At 39.3% G+C, this 19,804-nt stretch overlaps 1 protein-coding gene and 1 pseudogene across 3 annotated transcripts; one reads left to right on the forward strand and one right to left on the reverse strand.

The window, feature by feature from the left end:
• Window positions 1-7,472: 7,472 nt before the first annotated feature.
• On the forward strand, window positions 7,473-10,242 carry LOC311007679 (myoblast determination protein 1 homolog 1-like). 2 transcript variants are annotated; one of them, XM_084000944.1, is made up of 3 exons: window positions 7,473-8,342; window positions 8,835-8,895; window positions 9,729-10,242. In XM_084000944.1, exons 1-3 carry the CDS (start codon window positions 7,800-7,802, stop codon window positions 9,920-9,922), a joined length of 798 nt encoding a protein of 265 aa, XP_083857070.1. In that variant the 5' UTR covers window positions 7,473-7,799; the 3' UTR covers window positions 9,923-10,242. The 2 variants fall into 2 exon arrangements, with proteins under 2 accessions (XP_083857070.1, XP_083857071.1); XM_084000945.1 differs by having other exon boundaries at window positions 8,835-8,865.
• A 625-nt stretch (window positions 10,243-10,867) lies between these two features.
• On the reverse strand, window positions 10,868-19,404 carry LOC311007673 (troponin T, fast skeletal muscle isoforms-like; annotated as a pseudogene). The gene is made up of 12 exons (XR_014596514.1): window positions 19,196-19,404; window positions 15,606-15,623; window positions 15,291-15,311; window positions 14,524-14,542; window positions 14,397-14,442; window positions 13,879-13,995; window positions 13,706-13,783; window positions 13,218-13,331; window positions 13,007-13,116; window positions 12,678-12,768; window positions 12,445-12,485; window positions 10,868-11,063 (listed from the first exon to the last, which is right to left on the reverse strand). The product of XR_014596514.1 is annotated as a troponin T, fast skeletal muscle isoforms-like (transcript).
• Window positions 19,405-19,804: the final 400 nt, after the last annotated feature.

Genomic DNA, 19,804 nt, shown 5'->3' on the forward strand with positions numbered 1-19,804 from the left:
AATCTGTCAGTTACACAGTGGATAAAACTAACAAACAAATATTGACACCTTCTGAAAAGTGTGTTTTTGTGGCAGCAAAGAGAAACATCAACTCTAAATGGTGATGTGTATCAACCTTCAAATATGATGTGGTGAATCATATGATGCTGAATCAGCTATTTGATTCAGCGTTGAGAAAGCATGGGATATGAGTATGACTATATGGAGATGGTTGGTTCATGAAAGGAACCATACCGACCAAGACACTGCAGTGTAAACAAATTGTCTCATTTCAGTTTTCTAACCATTGACAGCTATTAGGAAGAACCTAAATAATGCATTATATTGAGTAAGAGCAGTTGACACCGCCAAAGCTCCCTGAGCTCTTCCCAAGTGAAAGTCAAGATAGCTGTTGTATTGTCCAGAGAGAGTGAGTTTAAAATCTGAGCCCTCTTATGTGTATATATAAATATGTTACAATCAAATTTTTTCCTCATCAAGCTACACTCGGCCTCCCTTAATGACAGCACAAACCCAGAATTTGAGAATTTTTTGCAATTTAATAAAAAAAGAAATGTATTCAGACCCATTGCTGTGATACTCATAGGTCATTCAGGAGTCGTCAATTTATTTTATGCATCTTTGAGATGGTTCTGCACCTTCATTTGAGTCCAGCTTTGTTTGGCCATGATTTGAAAGACACACCTGTCTAAATAAGACCTCACAGCTCATTTGAATATCTCAACAAAATGAGAAATAACTTGTTTTTTCCTGGCTATTTCTTGACATTATCATGTAATTAGCAGCCTGTAAATTAAAGGGTTAACAAATATTCTGCTCTACTTACTGTTTCTAAGAGCAAAGTGGCCTCCATCCTTCTTATATGGAGGAAGTTTGGGTCAACCAGGACTCTTCTTGCCTTGCCTTGCCTTGCCTTGCCTTGCCTTCTTAGAGCTGGCTGTCCAACCAACCTGAACAGTTGGGGGAGAAGAGCCTTGGTCAGTGCAGGACACACGAAAGCCTGCAAAGTGTTGCAAACAACCACCTAAAGGTTGTGAGTAAGTCTACGCAGCCTTTCATGTGTCTATTGAGGAGAGGCTTTCGTCGGGCCACTCTGCCATATAACCCAGGTTAGTGGAAGCTGCAGCAATGGTTGATCTTCTGAAACTTTCTCCCATCTCCAAACAGGATCCCTAGAGCTCAGACAGAGTGTTTTGGGATTGTTACTTCTCTAACCAACACTCTTCTCCCCCAACTGTTCAGTTTGGCTGGACGGCCAGCTCTAGGAAAAGTCCTGGTTGACCCAAACCTCCTCCATGTAGGAATGATGGAGGTCACTGTGCTCTTAGAAACAATAAGTGCAGCAGGTCTTTGCTACAATTTAGTCTCTGAGCCCTTGGGCCAGTTCCTTTGACGTCATGGATCTCATTTTTCTCTATTATGCAAATGAGCTGTAAGGCCTTATTTAGACAGGTGTGTGCCTTTCAAAATCATGTCCATATTATTTAATTCAACACATCTGGACTCAAATAGAACTATCTCAAAGATGAATAAAATTAATTGACGGCACCTGAATGACCTATGAGTTTGTGCGCTCATCAAGCACCTTCTTGACAAAGTCTTGGTACTGTTTCTTTCCCGTGACTGTATTTACCACAGATGCATCTGTGCAGTTGTGGCTGTCAAGAGTTACAAGATCTTTGAAATAATCTTCTGTTGGGCTCCTAGGCTAAAATCCTTTAGTGGGTACTGATGAAGCCTCATGCCAAATTGCTTTTATCTGCCCGGTAATGGTAAGTCCAAATAAATATTATTATGTTCAGTGATTTGACTAATTTGATTTGTGAAAATAATCAATAGTTTCAAATTCTGTAATAAAAGGGATACAATCATAGGATACAATCTTATTGTGAGACATGTATTACCACATTTTATTATTTATACAATCATAAATAGAACTGACTTTAACAGCCCAATGAAAATATCTTCTCCTGGTACCTGCTGCTATAAACTGATCTGGCATCAGTCCCCAGTGGGAAACCAAAGGTCCTTATGAAACGTGACCCATTCGCTGTAGCACTGAGCTGACGGAAATGGGATTAAGAGCTTCAGCCGAAGTCAGAAAGCAGGGGAAATCTGGATGGAGGACAGATGATCGTTTACACTGCCAGCTGGGAAAAGACTGTGACTCTTCAACACAACGACACAACTAAACTATCTCAACTCTCTCTTTACTTTTAGGTCAGAATGTTTTTCACTGACTCCTGTAAACGCCTCGCTGCAGACATTTTCCTATCAGAACTTCTACTGCAGCTGCACTCAACTCAGTTTATGCTGCTCATTAATTAGCACTTTTGAGTGATAGGTAGGAGGGTAATTACCTGTTTTACTTAACAAAATATTTCATTAGAACATATTTGACTGGACATGTGCGTCAAAGCCCAGAAGGCCATTTAAAATTGCTCTGATGTGATTTTCATGATCCTCAGGGACACACTTGGCTGAGATTTTAGCGTCCATCTTAACACACATTTGTGTGACTGCTGTGTTTCATGCCTCATGCCTGCGTCACATGATCTAGATGTCCCGTCCCCTTAATGGTAATAATGGGCCCAAGCTTGACTCAAAACTTACATTTTCTAATAGGCTGGCTAATATAAATAAAGTTTATAACAGCATTTCTGAGTTGTTCATCGGCCAGCTTGAGCCAGACCAGTCCACTAACATAAATCTAGATGTGATAGACAGAAAATAGACCTGTTGTCGATGTCATAATGACAACAACAAAATTACATAAAAGAATCACTGTAGTTGTCTCACGGCCTAGTCTGGATATAACACAGACATGAAAAACTTGTAGCAGCTGCATCTGGAGACTGACAGTGTTGTGCATGAAGGCGTTCAATGAATGTTTCTTGTATTTTGTGAACCCTGAACTGAATAAATCAGTTTACACATTTAAAATGTCAGGGTTTTACAACAGTTTTACATCACGGCGCATGACGACCATATGTTGCCGATGAAGCCATTGCAGGTGGTCATATTAGTAGTATGAGAAGGTTAATTTTTCCAAGCCTGCCCCCCCCCCCATTAATCATAATGAATCCATTTTGTGTTTTTTAACTGCTGCATACAGTAAGTTGATGTCTGAACAAAATTTCCAGTTGCTCCACCTGAACACCTTAACCCATGTATTTTTTTCTTTTTTCTTTTTAACTTTTAGCAGAATAAGACATTTGGTTAAAGTGGTAAAATATATTCTTTGCAGGACAATCCACAATGTCATGGAGGCAATGACGACCATCCAGAAGAAGGACAAGGAGGTGGAGGAGGAAGCGGGGACCATGAGGACCATCGACAGGTGTCACATGAGGATTCCTCCTCTTGCAACAGAGGTGATATATATATAGGATTCATTTCAGGACGGATTTACCATCTTCAAATGGTGAACTACACAGATCATCCACATCCCAGCAGCAGGCTCTTCATCCACCAGGAGACAGAGGAGGTACGTTTACCTGCAGCATCCTGACGCTGTTGGGACACAATATCACCACCAGCCTGTACAAAGTGAGTGAGAACACTCTCTGTTTGTTTGTGCATGTTTATAAAGTTGTGTGCAGTCATGTAGATTAATGTCACCAGAGTAGATCTTTTTGATTATTTTGTGACAATCAACAACAGATCTAAAAATAAACTAAATTAAGCAAAGTCACTAGTCACATTTAAAAAATACATGAATTCTGCTGCTTCAGTATCATCAGTGGGTTTAGTTTCCTCCAAATGTCTTTCTGCTCATGTCTAAATAAACATTTTGGTGAGTCCAGATTTAAACAACAAAAACTAAACTTCATCTGATGTTACTGTAAAGTGTGAAGCTGAACCAGTGCAGTGAAAGGAGGAGGAGGAGTGTGGGGAGCTATGGCCTCTCATATCACACTCATGCATGTGTGATAAAGGTTTTGAGAAATCAGGAAGGGGTGAGGCTGCCCATAACAAGAATGACAAAAACAAAAGTGAGTCAGTGTCTGTCTGACAGTGTCACAACATATTACAGCAGTAAACACTGGGAGCTGATGCGGGGGTGTAATTACACACACACCACGTACTGTAGGTGTGAGGCTATAAAGAGAAAACCGCATTCAAAATCCCACTGTTGCGTAAAGACACTGATCCTGCATGCGAACAGAGACTTTCTCCCCAGTCTTGTGACTTCATAAGGACAAGAACTTTTAGGAAAACTATTTTTGTATTGTCGTACGTTCAATATTTGCTTTTAGCAGCATTCAACAAGCACCCATTTCCCAAACCCATGACAGCAGAAACCACATTAAAATACGAGTGATTCTTAACCTGCTGCATTTGGGACTGTTTTTTTATTTTTTAAATTTATTTTCTTATTTTTTTTACTTTGTTGTAATCTAGATGTTCTCACGTCATAATTGTGACTGTATTGATTGAGGAACATAAAAAAGAACAAATATTTTCAATTTTATTAAAAAACACAAAAAAAGAAAGAAAAAAAAAGTTTTGATTCAAGCCTGAAAAAATGACAATAATCCAATGAAGTATGCTATCACCACTTCAGTTTTTTAAAAGCCAATATGTAAGTATGATGTTAATACGATAGTCATATACAGTATATATATATATTAAAATATATGAAATTTTAACAGAACAACATATTAATATACAATTATAACACATTATGATTATTCAAATGAAGGCCTTAGATTTGTTGTTGTTTACTGTCATGACAAGTTGAATTATTAATAACTATGACACTGTTCTGTATCATTTCACACAAATACTGTACAAACTGCATTGTAGTAACTGCAGATGAATTATGGAAAATGGAGGCAGACAAGTAAAGTCCCCCACCTCTCCAGTCCTGCAGATGATCACTGCACTGTTTTTGTGTTTCTTGGTCATTTGATCTTTTAAACAAACTTTCATGACACAACTTATACATTACAGAATATATAACATAATACTACTGTACAAGTCCCTACGTCAAGAATGATGTATATCACTATACTCACTCACTATTTATTCACGACCCATACTGTATTAAAATTTGTATATGAACATATCAAAATGATCTATCTATCAAAAATGTTGTGATATGGTGGTGTGGTGGTTATCAACAATACTCTGGGTTTGATTCCTGGGCCTGGGGCTTTTCTGAGTGGAGTTTGCATGTTCTCTCTGTGCCTGTGTGGGTTATCTCCATGTTCTCATGCTTCTTCCCACAGTCCAAAGGAATATGGTTAATTGGAGACTCCAACTTTCCTGTAGCTGTGAATGTGAGTGTGTCAAGTTGTTTGTCTTTATATGTCAGCCCTATGTGGTAGACTGTCCTGATTGATCAGAAATATCATTTCTCATTCTGATTATTCTGATTATCATTATTAATTCCCTGTGGGAAATCCATTCCACAAATACAAATGTAATGAAAATAGAAATATAATCCCCCACATTAAAAATGTAAAGAAAATAACCCTTGGTTAATATTTACATGCCATTTACACTTATCACAAAGTTATTATTGGATTGTCACACATATTGGACATTGCACATGTCTACAACATCAGTATAAACATAAATACACAAAGATATTTATTTAGCCTAGGTTTATATAGGCCAATATGACATTACATACATACTGTACATATGACATTGCTCCAAGTGTTTATATATAGAACTACAATACAGTAGTGTATTTGTCAGGGACAATAGGCATTGTTACATCTGATTAAGTGCAGTTGATGCCTGTGGCTAACAGTCGGTCTGTTCTGTATGGATATGATCTGATCCATCTACATAATGTTTAACTGAGGTGGAATGATTTAAAATCAGACCAACAGTGACATTATCTAAACCTGTTCCCATCAGGTTCATGTTCTTTTGAATGTTCCCACCAGAACAGAGGGGGGAGGTGGAGCTGAGAGAGTTGGGGGAAATTCCAAAATAATACCAGCCCCCAGTAGAAGGGCACTCGTCGTCTTAGATTTCATGAGCTGCTAAATTTAACACAGCACCTTCCCATGAAACCGTGAGGAGTCTGCGATTTGAGCCGATCTGTGCTGCAGCTCCTGTGAAAAATCACACATCTACAGGACAACAAGTGAACACAAACACTCTCAAAGAAAATGAGAAAAGAAGCTTAACTCAACATCATAAGCAGCAAAACTCAGCATATTCACAACAGCACATGCTCTGAATATAATATGAGAATGACTTTTTTTTGTTTTGACAAGGCCTCAAATGTCATTTAAATCTTCATCAAACAATAAAACCTTTAGAATAAACATACAGTCAGATTATTTTAATTTAAATTACACAATTGGTTACATGATCAACAATCTAAGTTAACTTGCTGATAGATGCAAATTTACCAACAGACTCTTGGTACTACAGTACGTTCAATAAAACTGTGGCTCGTTTAAACGGAGCTGAGACGTTTACTGCAGGAAAAAAACAGATGTCCACTTCAAACAAATGACAGATCAGCCGTCTGTGAGTGGACATCATTTCACCTGTTCGGACAAATTGTCCTAAACTGTTGTCCAGTGACGGCCCTAAAACCCTAAACTAGCTGCTCTTCACATCGGTGACCTCTGACCTCCTCAGCAGGACAGCAGACTGAAGCGCTCAGTCATCAGAGGGACTTCACTTTTACACTAGGATCATTCAGAAAAACCCACGATGAGTTTAAAGCCAGAGGCAACGATTAACAAACTTTTACTCTATTGACTCTAATGACAGTATAATTAAAACAAATATAAATAAAGATGGAGCTAAATCCAGTATTGCAATTCAGATTGCAGACATATGAATGGAAGTATTTTTAATGATAAAATATGAAAAATAATATAAATATGTACAATATACAATTTGCTGTTATTTCTGTGGGATTTTAAGCCCAAACAGCTCTTGTATTCGCTTGATTTCATGGACATAATTTTACTTTAGCTAATATAATTAATGATGATATATGAATTATGATGACAGTGATGGTGTTAATACAAAACACTGGACAAGTCCTTTGATTTAACTTCTTGAAATTACTAATAAACGGTTGTCTTGGACAGAGTTGATGTCATCTTTACATATTCATCATTTTGTTTTAATGAAGTTACACTTTGTGTCACAAAAGATCTCAGCCCCATATTTAACTTATTTGTTTAAATAAAAAAAGAAAGGCTCCATTATGTTTCATATAATGTAATATATAGTAGTATTTGTAAATTATGTGATTATGTAAGTGAACATCAGACTCAACATGAGACTGATTTGTTAAGATGGATGTTTTATTGCTTCCTTTTTGTTGCTGAGTGTCACCTCAGTGACCCCACCACACCCTACACACACACACACACACACACACACACACACACACACACACACACACACACACACACACACACACACACACACACACACACACACACACACACACACACACACACACACACACACACACACACAAACCTCTCAGCCCATTGGTCGCTCACACCACAGCCCTGCCTCCTCATGGCCTCCTATTTAAAGACAGAGTGAGGGGCCAGGAGAGCTGAGGTTACACAGACTGCTCCTTTAAAACACTCTCACTCCTCTGTCGTCTGTTTCTACTGTTTCTAATCAGGTCAGCTGATTGTGACAGGAGTGAGAGTTAGAAACAGCTTCCTTTCTTGTTCCGTCTCCTTCTATTGTTTTTTTAGTTTTTTTTTTTACTTTTTTGGTCAGATCCGAAACTTTTTTGTGGACTTGTCCTCTTGGCCCTCTCATCTCTATCGGTGAATCGTCTGCAGAGGCCGATGGATCTGCCCGATCTCCCCTTCCCTCTCTCCTCAGCGGACGACCTCTACGATGACCCCTGCTTCAGCACCGCTGACATGAACTTCTTTGATGACCTGGACACTCGGCTGTTGCACACTGGCCTGCTGAAGCCAGAAGACCATCATCATCATCATCATCATCATCACCACCAACATGTCCCCAAGGATGAACATGTGCGGGCCCCCGGGGGCCTCCACCAAGCCGGCCACTGCCTGCTGTGGGCCTGCAAAGCCTGCAAGAGGAAGACATCTAATGAAGACAGGAGGAAAGCAGCGACTATGAGAGAAAGACGAAGACTCGGCAAAGTCAACGACGCCTTTGAGACCCTGAAACGCTGCACGTCCTCCAATCCAAACCAGAGGCTGCCCAAAGTGGAGATCCTGCGCAACGCCATCAGCTACATCGAGTCCCTGCAGTCGCTGCTGAGGGTCGGCCGCGACAGCAGCTTCTACCCTCCACTTGAGCACTACACCGGGGACTCGGACGCCTCCAGCCCCAGCTCCAACTGCTCTGATGGCATGGTGAGTCCAACAGCTGAAGATTTCATGTGCTGCCTCATGAAATGTGAAGAATGTGTCCTGGGTATTTATTTCTGGACACAGTGATTCATTCTGATAAATGGAAAATGCACGTTTGAAATGTTTAATACAGCAACTTAAAACTCGATTTTCTACACATTTGTTAGAGTTTGGAAATAAAACAGGTTTCCAGTCATGTTGCATGTCGCATATCTTGGGACATATAACAGTTTATAGAGGCAGTTCTTTATTGTGTGTATAATTTCAATGGTTTTTTCTGTTCTTGAGCAGCAGATTTGAGAAGATTTGATAACATATACTGTAAAATTTTGCTAATAAGATTCAGGCTGAAAGGAATAAAACAATAATACTAGTATTCACTTTTCATTTACTGAAAACATAATGAAGTCAACAGTGTGTCAGCTCTTTGTACCTGCTGATTCATCATCGATATTCAGTTTGTGGACTCATTGATTTATTGATCTGTGCTTTCAGATGGATTTCATCTCTCCGTGTTTGGACAGAAGTGAGAACAGCAACAGCAGCCGGACAGACGGTCAGTTTCACAATAAGTCCATCAGCTCGTCTGCTCTTACTAGTTTCTGTTTTCATATGAACAGTTTCATTCTCTGCTTAGATGTGACTCATTTCTGTGAACATGTGTGATCGGTGTCTCCTGCAACAACCATATTCTCCTTTAATATCATGCATTCCTTCATAATGATTTAGATTTATCTTTTAATGTGACCAATATATAATGTTATGTTACTTATCAATTCAACCCTCCAAAAAAAATTCAGTTTCCTCACTCAATAACAACCTCAGCTCAGTTTGAAAACGACCTCCTGACGTCTTAGGGTGTACTGGAAAGATTTGATATTTGACACCAAAACCTTTTTACTCAAATAAGATACATGGAAAGAAAAAAACATTGCAGAGCTGAAACCTTTGACTTTTACTGCAAATCACTGACTTGCTTTGGAAGTTGTATGTGGCTGAAAATGCACAACATCCTCAGTTCAGTTTTGTAACTTTAAAAAAAATATTTTTAGTGCTACGCTCATGCACATTCAATTGAAGGCAGTGATGCATAATGAAAATTCCTGCAGTGGATGGTCAAACTCTAGTGATTTGGTTCCTTCCTTAATAAACCCCCAAAAGAAATAGTTGAAACTAGTCTTTATTAGATAAATATTAGAATTAATAGGATTTTAAAAGGAAAACTGGTTATTTCAGGGGTAAAGTTACATTATACCTACCATGTCCCTAATTTGCAGGTGTATCTTTTAGTTTGACCTGGTTGTTGTGTTGGTGCGACTGAGTTCATCTTTGTGACACAAAAAACAAAACATTTTCAGTCCAAACTGACATCTCCTTTTTTCCCTACAGATTCCAGCAGCACTAAACCGTCCCTCATTTCCAGTTTGGACTGTCTGTCCAGCATCGTTGAGCGGATCAGCACAGAGCCAGCCATGGCCCCCGGAGGAGACAGCGTGGTCCCCCGGGGCCCCGGATCACCTCACAACAGCCCTGCTGCCTCCAGTCCCTCGGGTGAACCCAGCAGTCTGTACGAGCCACTCTGAAGCCGATGGAGCCGAGGACTCAAACCAAACAGAGACGGACTTACTCCCTCCATCTTTATGGAGGAACAGGCAGGAGGCATCATGGGGAAACACTGAAATATTCCCTCTGCTGCTGGAGCTGAGGGATTTTATACCATCCCTCAAAAATGATAAGATTTCTGTTTGGATGAAGATTTTCCCCTGACGTGTCCCTCAGACCCTCAGGTGCTTCATGGCTCCAGCCTCCTGGGGGTTCTGCAGGTCTGATACAGAACCAGGAAGACGAGCAGATTTTCACTGCAGACATAAAGACCAAGGACCATTTTGTGCATCTGTAAATATGAGTGGCTTGTTCATATTACACACACACACACACACACACACACACACACACACACACACACACACACACACACACACACACACACACACACACACACACACACACACACACACACACACACACACACACACACACACACACACACACACACACACACACACACACCAGAAATTCAGGGATTGTTGTGTCATATGTTCGAATGCATTATTTATGAGTGAATGATATTTTAATAAAGAAATATTTATATTCTGACTCACTTTGTCTCCATTGCTTCGAAACTCAAAAAAACGAAGTCCTTATACAAACACTTTGGGACAGAAAACACTCTGCACAACGTTCATTCATCATCACCTTAAAGCTGATATGTCCATGACTTAGACTTTTATGTCAAAGAAAAAACAAACCATAACTCATTTGTTTTGATCCAATCCTTCATATTTTTTTCACTTTTGATGAAGTTTAGTAGATGTAATTAATTAGATACTGCTAAGGATCATTTATTATTTCATATAATATTGTGCTCTTAAGTTATGGATTATTTCATTATTCTTCTCTGGTGATCAATCACTTTTTTCCCACATAAACACTTTGATGACATTTTGAATATTTCTTTATTGGCACTATATTCATCCAGAAAAAATCATGTCACTCAAGCAAACACAGGCAGTAAGATGTCCAGTTGTTGCCGTTGTTCACGAGCTGCGAGTGTCACCAGGGTGCGAGCTGCTACTGTAGCTGGGGGAGGGGCCTCCTGTCTGACTGGACCGGCTCCGAGGGCCCGCTCACTTCCTGCGGCGTGAGGCAGCTCCCTTCTTGCTGCTGCAGGGCGCAGAGCGCAAAAACAGAGTCAGATCTGAAGGGTTTATCTTCTAAATGACCCAAAAAACCAGAACACCACCACATTAACACACCAACAGGCCAGGTGGAGCAATACTGAAGGAGGGAATCTAAATTATATTTGATCGCTTCCACAGATTCTCTACAATGTTGCATGCCCCAACCCTTTATAAAGAGTGGTTAAAAGGGAACAAGATAAGTGGCATTGTTTTAACTTTTGTTTAACCTCTAGATCTTTAATCATTTCTCCATATAGTACTGGGAAGATGACTTTGATTAGCCTCGCTACCATTTAAGCAAGCATAAGTGTTGCCTTTGATATATAGAGTCTGAGTCAGCTGTAAATCTCTTTTTGTATAGTAATGATGCTGTGCTAACTTTTTTTTCTGTGATATTAGTTGATGTCTCAGAGACAAATTAACATCTCTTTAGTTAAACAAATTATTTTTTAAAGACAGTGGTGAGGGTTTTCTGAATCATTAGAGTGCCATTTTACGTTAGACAAACTGCAAAACGAAATGACCATAAGCAGTAGAGATGGTAAAAGTTTATGACTGGTGAGAATTAAAATAACTTTGAGGATAAAATTTAAGAATCTAGGTGTTGAGGCATCTTTGACTTTTGGTCATCTTGGGTGTTTGTGTTTATTTAGGTAATTTTGCTTTGCTTTATGATTGTGGTTTTCATACATAAAAAAAAAGACAAACTCTCATTCAGAGCTACAGCGCCCTCCTGTGGACAATCATATAACTAGATTTTATCACATGTTCATAAAGAATAAAATTGACCAGACTAGTCATAAGCAAGAGCAAACCATGCAATGACAAACTGATGCAAAATAGAAACAGGGGTTTGAAAGGTTGAGGTAGCAACACACAATAAAATCACAGTAACACACAAATAGACAAGAACATGGAGCACTGACCTTCAGTTTGTTGTGTCCAAGAGACACAACAAACTGAAAGTTAAAACACAGAAATAAAGACAAAACTAACCATAACTGATTATATCTTTTCCCAGTGATTCACTGGATTTAAACTGCAGTCTCTCCTACAGTATTCAGCTTTAATAAGCAGTATATAAACATGTAATAAACGTTTTGTAACAGTGTATAATGTAGTTCTAATCAGCCATATGGATGTTTTGAAGTGTTAATTAATGGACAGTAATTATCAACTCCTCATTGCTTATTGCATTGCTTATTACTAGCATGCACTGTTTATAAAGGCTGAAAACTACAGTACAAGTGTTACTGCCTCTACTTGTGTTCAGTAACTTTTCATCCGTTGTTTTCGTCATGCACACACTCAGCCAGTGAACCGGCATGCAGCAGTTGTGTCGAAGCTTGTGAGCAAACACTCACTGTTTCTGCAGCTCGTCGATGCGGTTTCTGAGAGAGATGACCTGAAGACAGAAGCACACACATACGTCTTACCTGAGAGTCTCACTTTACAGCTGGCATTTACACCTCAGAATAACAGATTTTAAAACTACTGTGTCTATTTCACACCCCATTCTTTTGCCTAAAATGTGGTTGTCTCTTTGTGCTGGGACAAGGTGTGATCACCTAACTCAGATGTACAGAGTGTCTCTCACCTCATATCTCTGTCTCTTGAGCTTCTCACAGTGGTCATATTTAATTGCCTCCAGGCTGTGCAGCATCTCCCACAGCTCCTTTGCCTTGTCCCTGACAAACACAAACCAGAACCAATCACAATCTAATAACATGATTCATGGTGTCATGTATTAAAGCAACCAAAGAGACATTTAGGTAAATATTTTTAGAGCCTGTTCTTCATAAAAAAAAAATTAAAAAAAATGCTGGTACGCTGTTTGGACAACAGTCCCAAATATTTTTTTAGACTCTCTGCTGCTCTGTGTGAAGTTTCCGCATTATAAACTGTGACTTGTTTTTTTTTTTTTACCTCAGCTTGTCATCGCTCATGGCGTCGACGGTCAGTGGTTTGCATCTCTCTGCCATAATCTTCTTCTTCTTTTCTCTTTCTGTCTGCTTCTTGCCCCTCCTTTGGTCAACCTAGAAAAGTCCATCTCGTTATAACTATATGTCTACGGAATGAAATAAAATCTGAACACATCAACAAAAACACAGAAGAGAGGAAGAGAAATCAAACGAACCCGCTGCAGATGGCTGCTGAAGCCCGATCCCATGTTGGTCAGAGCAATCTTCTTCTTGGCTTCATCATCAGCCTTCCTCTGGGCATCGGCCTCCTCCTTTCTCACCCGCTCAGCCTTTCAAAACATCACAATTCACATCCAAGTGTGGTTTAATTTAAATGATAAATATTAAGAGTAATGTATCATCTTGTTTTTTCTTTTTAAGCTACAGCCCAAGTTACTGTGGCAGCAGTGACAATAAATATTATGTCTATGCTTGGGTAGCACATACAATACAAGGGGACCTAGATTAGAGCCCAGGGGAACTACTTGAAAAGAGTGAGATGAGGACAGAGATGTTCCTTTCCACATAACTGAAGCCAACAGTAAACTCCAACCATCCCTGGTCAGATGTGCACCAGATGTGAAGCTTCTGGACAGTAAGGGTGTGTAGAGTGAAGTTCAGAAACAAAAGCACTGACATTTCAACAGCAGCAGAAGTTGCATACCTCCCTCCTGGCCTGACGCTCCTTATCCTTCTCTGCACGAATCCTCTGGTGCTCGGCTCGCTCAGTTCGACGCTTCTCCTGAAAACAAGAATTAGATGACAGGATGCAATGATTTCTACCATGTGCAGGATATAATCAATGTTTTAGTTTTTTTATCTGAGTAAAAATCTCACAATTCTATCTTTGAGAGCGATGAGTTCTTCTTCCTCCTTCTTCCTGCACTCAAAGTGAGCATCGATCAGCGACTGAAGCTCAACCAGGTCTTTGTTTTGACGTTTCTTTTGGATGTCCTGTAGAGGAAGTTAGACAAGCTATGATGGACTGACTAGTTTCCCCTGAAATTCCTAGCTAATTAAAAAAAGGAAGGCCTATGTTTTCTATGTGTGCCGTTTTTTTTTGGCGGACATACGTTCACCACCTGTTACTTAAACTGGACCCACCCTAAATAACTTAGAGCCATAAGAAAAAAGTAGTAGTATGAACAGTTGAATACAGACCAAAACTGTTTTGTTCCAGACTGTAAACATGTTTGTTTCTGTAGTAAAGTTGGACAGTAGAGGAACTTTTATTGCTTCAGTTTTCACTTCTGTTTGTCGCACCTTGGCCACATAACATCATGTATTATATATGGAATAGAGGTGGAGCTAACTTTCCTTGTATTTGCGTCAGTGAACAAAACATGTCAACTTACGTCAAAGTCCACTTTGTCGCCATCAGGGATCTTTGGTGCGGAGGGTCTGAACAAAGACAAAGCAAAGGCAAATTATACTGAGGAAGTAACTTTCAGGAATAAAAACAGCTTTGAGATAAATACTCACTTGAACTTTGGCTTCTCTTCTGGTTTTTCAAGCATCACAGGAGCAAAGAGGGAGAGAGGAGAGATATGAAACAGTTAGAGTCACAAACATGGAGGAGATGATGAGTAAATAGTGGCGGTTAATGAGGGGGAAAATCCATCAATCCAGGTGGACAAGCTGAGTTACATCTGAGGGCTGCAAGTTGTTTCACACCTCCAATAGATCACTGTGATGTGAGTGTGAGTCTAAGTCTTAGCCTTAGCAATACCTTCATCATCAGTGGCTTCATTACTGTGCATTAGCCTCAGTTTCAAGTTGTGTAAACACACAGTAACACAGGTTGAAGATCAACACACGCAGAGATATGGACTTAAAACATCATTAACTTTATTACTGCGCAATTACTTTGAAGCAAAGGTAAGTGCACAGGAATGAGGCCACTGTGTTGCCTTACTTATGTTAATTTGTTGTATATTAGTGTGTAAATCAAACCAATCTAATCAGAGACATTTAAAGTGCTAATCAGGATCATAACCCACCACTATTTTTAGTTTGCTTTTCCGAACATACGTCAGCGCACACTTTCACATTATAAGACTTTGACTTTGTAATACTGTTAATTGTTTCTTTTTTTTCTTTTTTCTTTTTCAAAGTTTGTGATTAGGTGTTTTATATTTTTATGAGACCTTTGCATTAAAAAAACATAACAAAACAAAACAAAAAAACAGATCAGACAAGGTTGAAAATGCAAGCAAAGCAACAGTGACTCAGCAGGAAATACAAACTACCATCTTGATCTCCCTCCTCCACTGGCAGGACACATTCATGCAAAAAAGAGAAGAAGCAGAGATAAGCAGTGGGGCCCATAACCATGACTCAGCATTTCTGAACGCTTCACCGTGATCCTCGGCATGGCCTGTGGCAGCCGACGCTCAGGCTAAAAGCCAGCGGGTAATATCTGCTTCTTCCTCAAGGCAGACAAGTTAAACAAACTGATGCACACAGTTTAATTTATTCAGTATTCACATGTAAAGACTCTACCCAACAAGAAAACAGACAACAGGTCCAATCAGAACAACAGAGAAGAATTCAATTCAACATACCTTCCTCTTCATAGGCCTCTGCATGCAGCAAGCGTCCAAAGCAAGAGCAGAACAGAAATCATTAGTGACGGGACTGGGAAACCGGTCCCTGCATGTCCTCTTTATGGTGCACAGCTTATGAAGCACATTTACCAGATTGGGGTGTTGGTGCTGTTGTTTTAGAGGCAGTGGAGGCCACTGTACAAGTCCCACATCATTATTGCATCAATTCTAAATGAACACATTATGAAGGAAACTCGCTGCATGTTTCTGACTGTGTCTACATAAAGACACGTGCATCAACTCCTTGTCACTGCTTTGGCCAACAAGTCAATTTGTAGACCTGTAAACTAGTTCAAAAGAAAAAGAAAGAAAAAAAGAATCATCAATATTTTCATCTGTATGAATTCTGACCTGTTCTTTTTTAGTGTGAACTGCATAGTGCAACACTGAAATAAAATCTGATCAGTTGAAATTACCTGGTGAGTCAGTAAAAAACAGATTCATCAGTTCATCCTGCTTGTCTCCAACGAACATTACCATGCAGATACTGTATACTGAAAAAAACAACGGTGAATTCCAAATATTCTTTGTCCTTTCTATAGAAGCTATACTGCCTGTGTCAATTAGAGTCACCAATCAACCTAATGTGCATCTACTGGTGCTGTGGGATTATGCTGGAGTACCCACAGATAACATGCAAACTCCACACAGGAAGGCCCAGGTCCTGGATTTGAACCCAGAGCCTTATGAGCTTCTACTGAATATTTCAATTTTTCTGCTAACCTGGCCATAAGGGCTAATGACCCAAAGCTTGTTTTGATTTGTTTTTGACATCAACAAACTGTGTATCAGACTCTTCTTACACAGAGAAACTGGATTTTTTCTGACAGCACTGAGGCAGTGACACTGAAGTATTAGTAAAATTGCATTAAATCCTGGGACTTTTGCAGTGACTCCATCTGCACATAAATACAACTTATTGTATCTGAACAATTAAATAGTGAGAATGATTTTGTTGCATCAAAACACCCCAATGTAAATGCTTTAGAGCAGCTTCCCAGTCTCATTCTTCATATACACATAGAGAGAACGATGCTAAACATGGACTGAAGGGAGGTGAAGAGAAATGGCTTTTACATGATTGAAATTACCCATCATCCTCTCTGCTACGGCCTTGAAGATTAATAAATGAGTTTGCCAAAAGGCAAACAATGGAAATGGTCGCTGACAACAACATGAGACATAAAAAATGGATAGAAGGCCTGGGATGAGTCAGGGTGGGTGGTTCATGTAACGCCAGCTTTTTCTTCTTCTCCCTTGCAACATTTATGCACAGCTCAATATTCAAAACACACACTGACACTGTGCAGTGATGCTGGAAACAGCACAAAATGTTGTGTTGTGGTTGAGTGTCAACTAACAGTGATGGTGACGTGATGTGATAACTGTGGATGTTTTACAAAGCAAAGCCCAGACGTTTGCTACAGTGAACTCAGAAAAAACAAACAAACAGGGGTTCATGTGGGTTCTTTGAGAAGCCCAAAGACACCTGAAGGCACCTTACCAGCTGTGACATGAATTACATAAGGGGTTAACACCTGATAATAATTACACATTTTAAATCATTATTTTAGATTTATTAAATATTTAATTAATAATTGATGAAAAAAAAGTCTTCCTACATTGATTCTAATTACTCTGCTATTTATAAAGACAGTTATTGATGTTTAACTCCAGATTAATAAATTCATGTATAATGTGTTGAATTATTTAGATGGACATGGATGCTGCACTTGGCTAGCGAGTGTATTAATAGATGTTTTATTAACATTTATTGATACTGCAATTCATGATTAATTCAGATGGTTACTACTTGTTAGTTAACTATTTTATAAAACATCTATTAACACACTCACTAACCATTAATGTCTAAATCATCGTACTGTATGTATAAATGCAGCATAAATGTCCATCTAGTCAGATAATAATGTATATATGATTATTACTACTATTACTACTACTAATTCATATATGATATGATGCTTGATTTATAATGCTTAATCCAGCATTTCTAAATTATAATACAATACAATTAATGAACACATGGATTAAGTATTCAACAATGCTTCATTGTGTGTTGTTATTATAAAGTGTTTCCTATAAAGCTGCTGGAGATGTGGGAACTGGACATTATCTCGACACTGGTGCACTGACCAGTGACGAGATAATGTCCAGTTCTGTGTTACTGTGTGCAAATGTTGCACAGTGTGTGCTGCTACTGGCTGGCTGCAATATTCATGTCTCTAGCATGAATGAACAAACCCATGATTTTGCTACTCTCAGAGTTTTCTTTAGCAGTGGAGTGTAAATGTTGTTTTGAGTTTGGCACTAAGGGAAATTGAGTTATTGAAATAAACAAAGGTTTGTTGTGTTAAATGTGCACAGCAAATAGATCATAGCAACAATGACACTGGCCAGGTAAAGAGATGCCCTGTGTGTCGAAAGTGTGTAAGACGTTTGTCCTAAGGATGGCGCTAGAAGAAAAGTCATGGAGCAGTCCATGTTGAAACCTCTATGGAGCCCAAAAACTTATCAGCATCAAGATAAATTAATATAATACAGAATGTACACTGTATAAAAACTACATGAATGTAGAGTATTTAATTTGTTTATATTTATTTTATTCATTTATTCATTACACAGTTTGCTGAGCACATCAGTCAGTGCCCTGATCTGAATCTATTGCAGCTAAATGCAGAGGTGAATGGGTCTGAACTATCTTTACAAGAGTGTAAAACCTCTTGGCTTTGGTCTGAATATTAGTGCCTCTTACTGCAACTTTAATGTATGAGTCATGCAGCTCACTAGCTTGAATGCTGCTGTTAAATTTAGCTGGCCAGCTTACATGTGGGGTTGTGTGTGTGTGTGTGTTTTTTTTTTTTAATTTCAGATTGTCTGTTCTGCTGCAAATTCATCCTATAGCCTCTATTTACTGTGCAGATTCACTTTTGTCATACATGGGCAGTTAAGGTAACTCCAGTGGAAAGGGCTAAAGGCAAGCTAGAGTGGGACTACATGAGTGAGCTGCAAAAATATCAACCGTAACAAGAGCTTTGATTAATTACTTTTTTTTTTATTATCTGGAAGCAGAGAAAAAAAAGGAATCTGCCTGTAAACAATAAATGTAAAATATCTCCATAAACTGGCAGATTTCCTTTTACTGTGTCAAGGTTAAAAAAATGTTCGCATGATAGGACTTTTCTAGCACTCCCTTACAATCAAACATTACCTAAAAAATTGCATATCTATTTAAGTAACACTTAAATATGAATGAATGACCAAATATTAACACCCTGATAAGATAAAGGGAAAATGGTCGTTTAAGTTTGGTCAAGTTTTTTAAATAAATACCCCAAAAGGAAAATCTTAAAAGGCTGAGCACTGATTGTCAGGAAATGTAGAAACAAAAGTTCAGATCATGCTGACGCCTGCTCCTGTGAGACTCAAACCTGCGACTTGTCAGGCTGGATATGTTTTGCAGCGTATGGGTGTGGACAGGACTGACTATCCTTGAGCAGAGTGCTGAATGTCCTGCAGGAGACACATACCTTCCTCCTCATGAACCACCTGCTGCACCTCCTCTGGTTCTGGTTCTGGTTCAGGCTCTACCTCTGGCTCTGCTTCTACCTGGGCCTCCGCCTCAGGGGCTACTTCTACTTCTACTACCTCCTCCTGGGCTACGGGCACGCAGCATGCACCAAACCGCCGGGGGCGAGGGAGGGTGTCGGAGAAGGCCGTTAATGAAGACCACAGACATTACAGAGCCATTAGAAACCAAAAGTGAGAGATTACTTTAGTTACAGAGAGGATGGGTGATTGAGCGAGGGATAGCACTGCTGGAGAACAGAGAGAGAGAAACAGATGATGATGAGAGAAAGTCACTTGACCTTTCACACAGAAGCAATATTCAACTGTTGAGGTGGACAGCAACCTGAAGAGCAGCCGGTCTTGTTTTGATGTCTTGCACATCAGCACAAAATCAATACAAACCAGAGTATGGTAGCCTGGAGAGGACACATTCTCTCTGTTTCTGCCTGTTGTTCTGAGAACGTTCTTATCTATTGATAAAGATTTTATGTATTTAGCATGAACAGATTCAGCAGATACTCATTTGGAGCAAACCTGTCGCTTGAAAATGACAAAAAATTTAGATATAC

Source organism: Trachurus trachurus (assembly GCF_905171665.1).
Source record: "Trachurus trachurus genome assembly, chromosome: 3".
NCBI lineage: Eukaryota > Metazoa > Chordata > Actinopteri > Carangiformes > Carangidae > Trachurus > Trachurus trachurus.

Coding starts and splice junctions, on each gene's coding strand:
- LOC311007679 (XM_084000944.1), top strand. CDS start 7,800: ATGGATCTGCCCGATCTCCCCTTCCCTCTCTCCTCAGCGGACGACCTC. Junction 8,343..8,834: donor CCAACTGCTCTGATGGCATG/GTGAGTCCAACA, acceptor CTGTGCTTTCAG/ATGGATTTCATCTCTCCGTG. Junction 8,896..9,728: donor CAACAGCAGCCGGACAGACG/GTCAGTTTCACA, acceptor TTTTCCCTACAG/ATTCCAGCAGCACTAAACCG.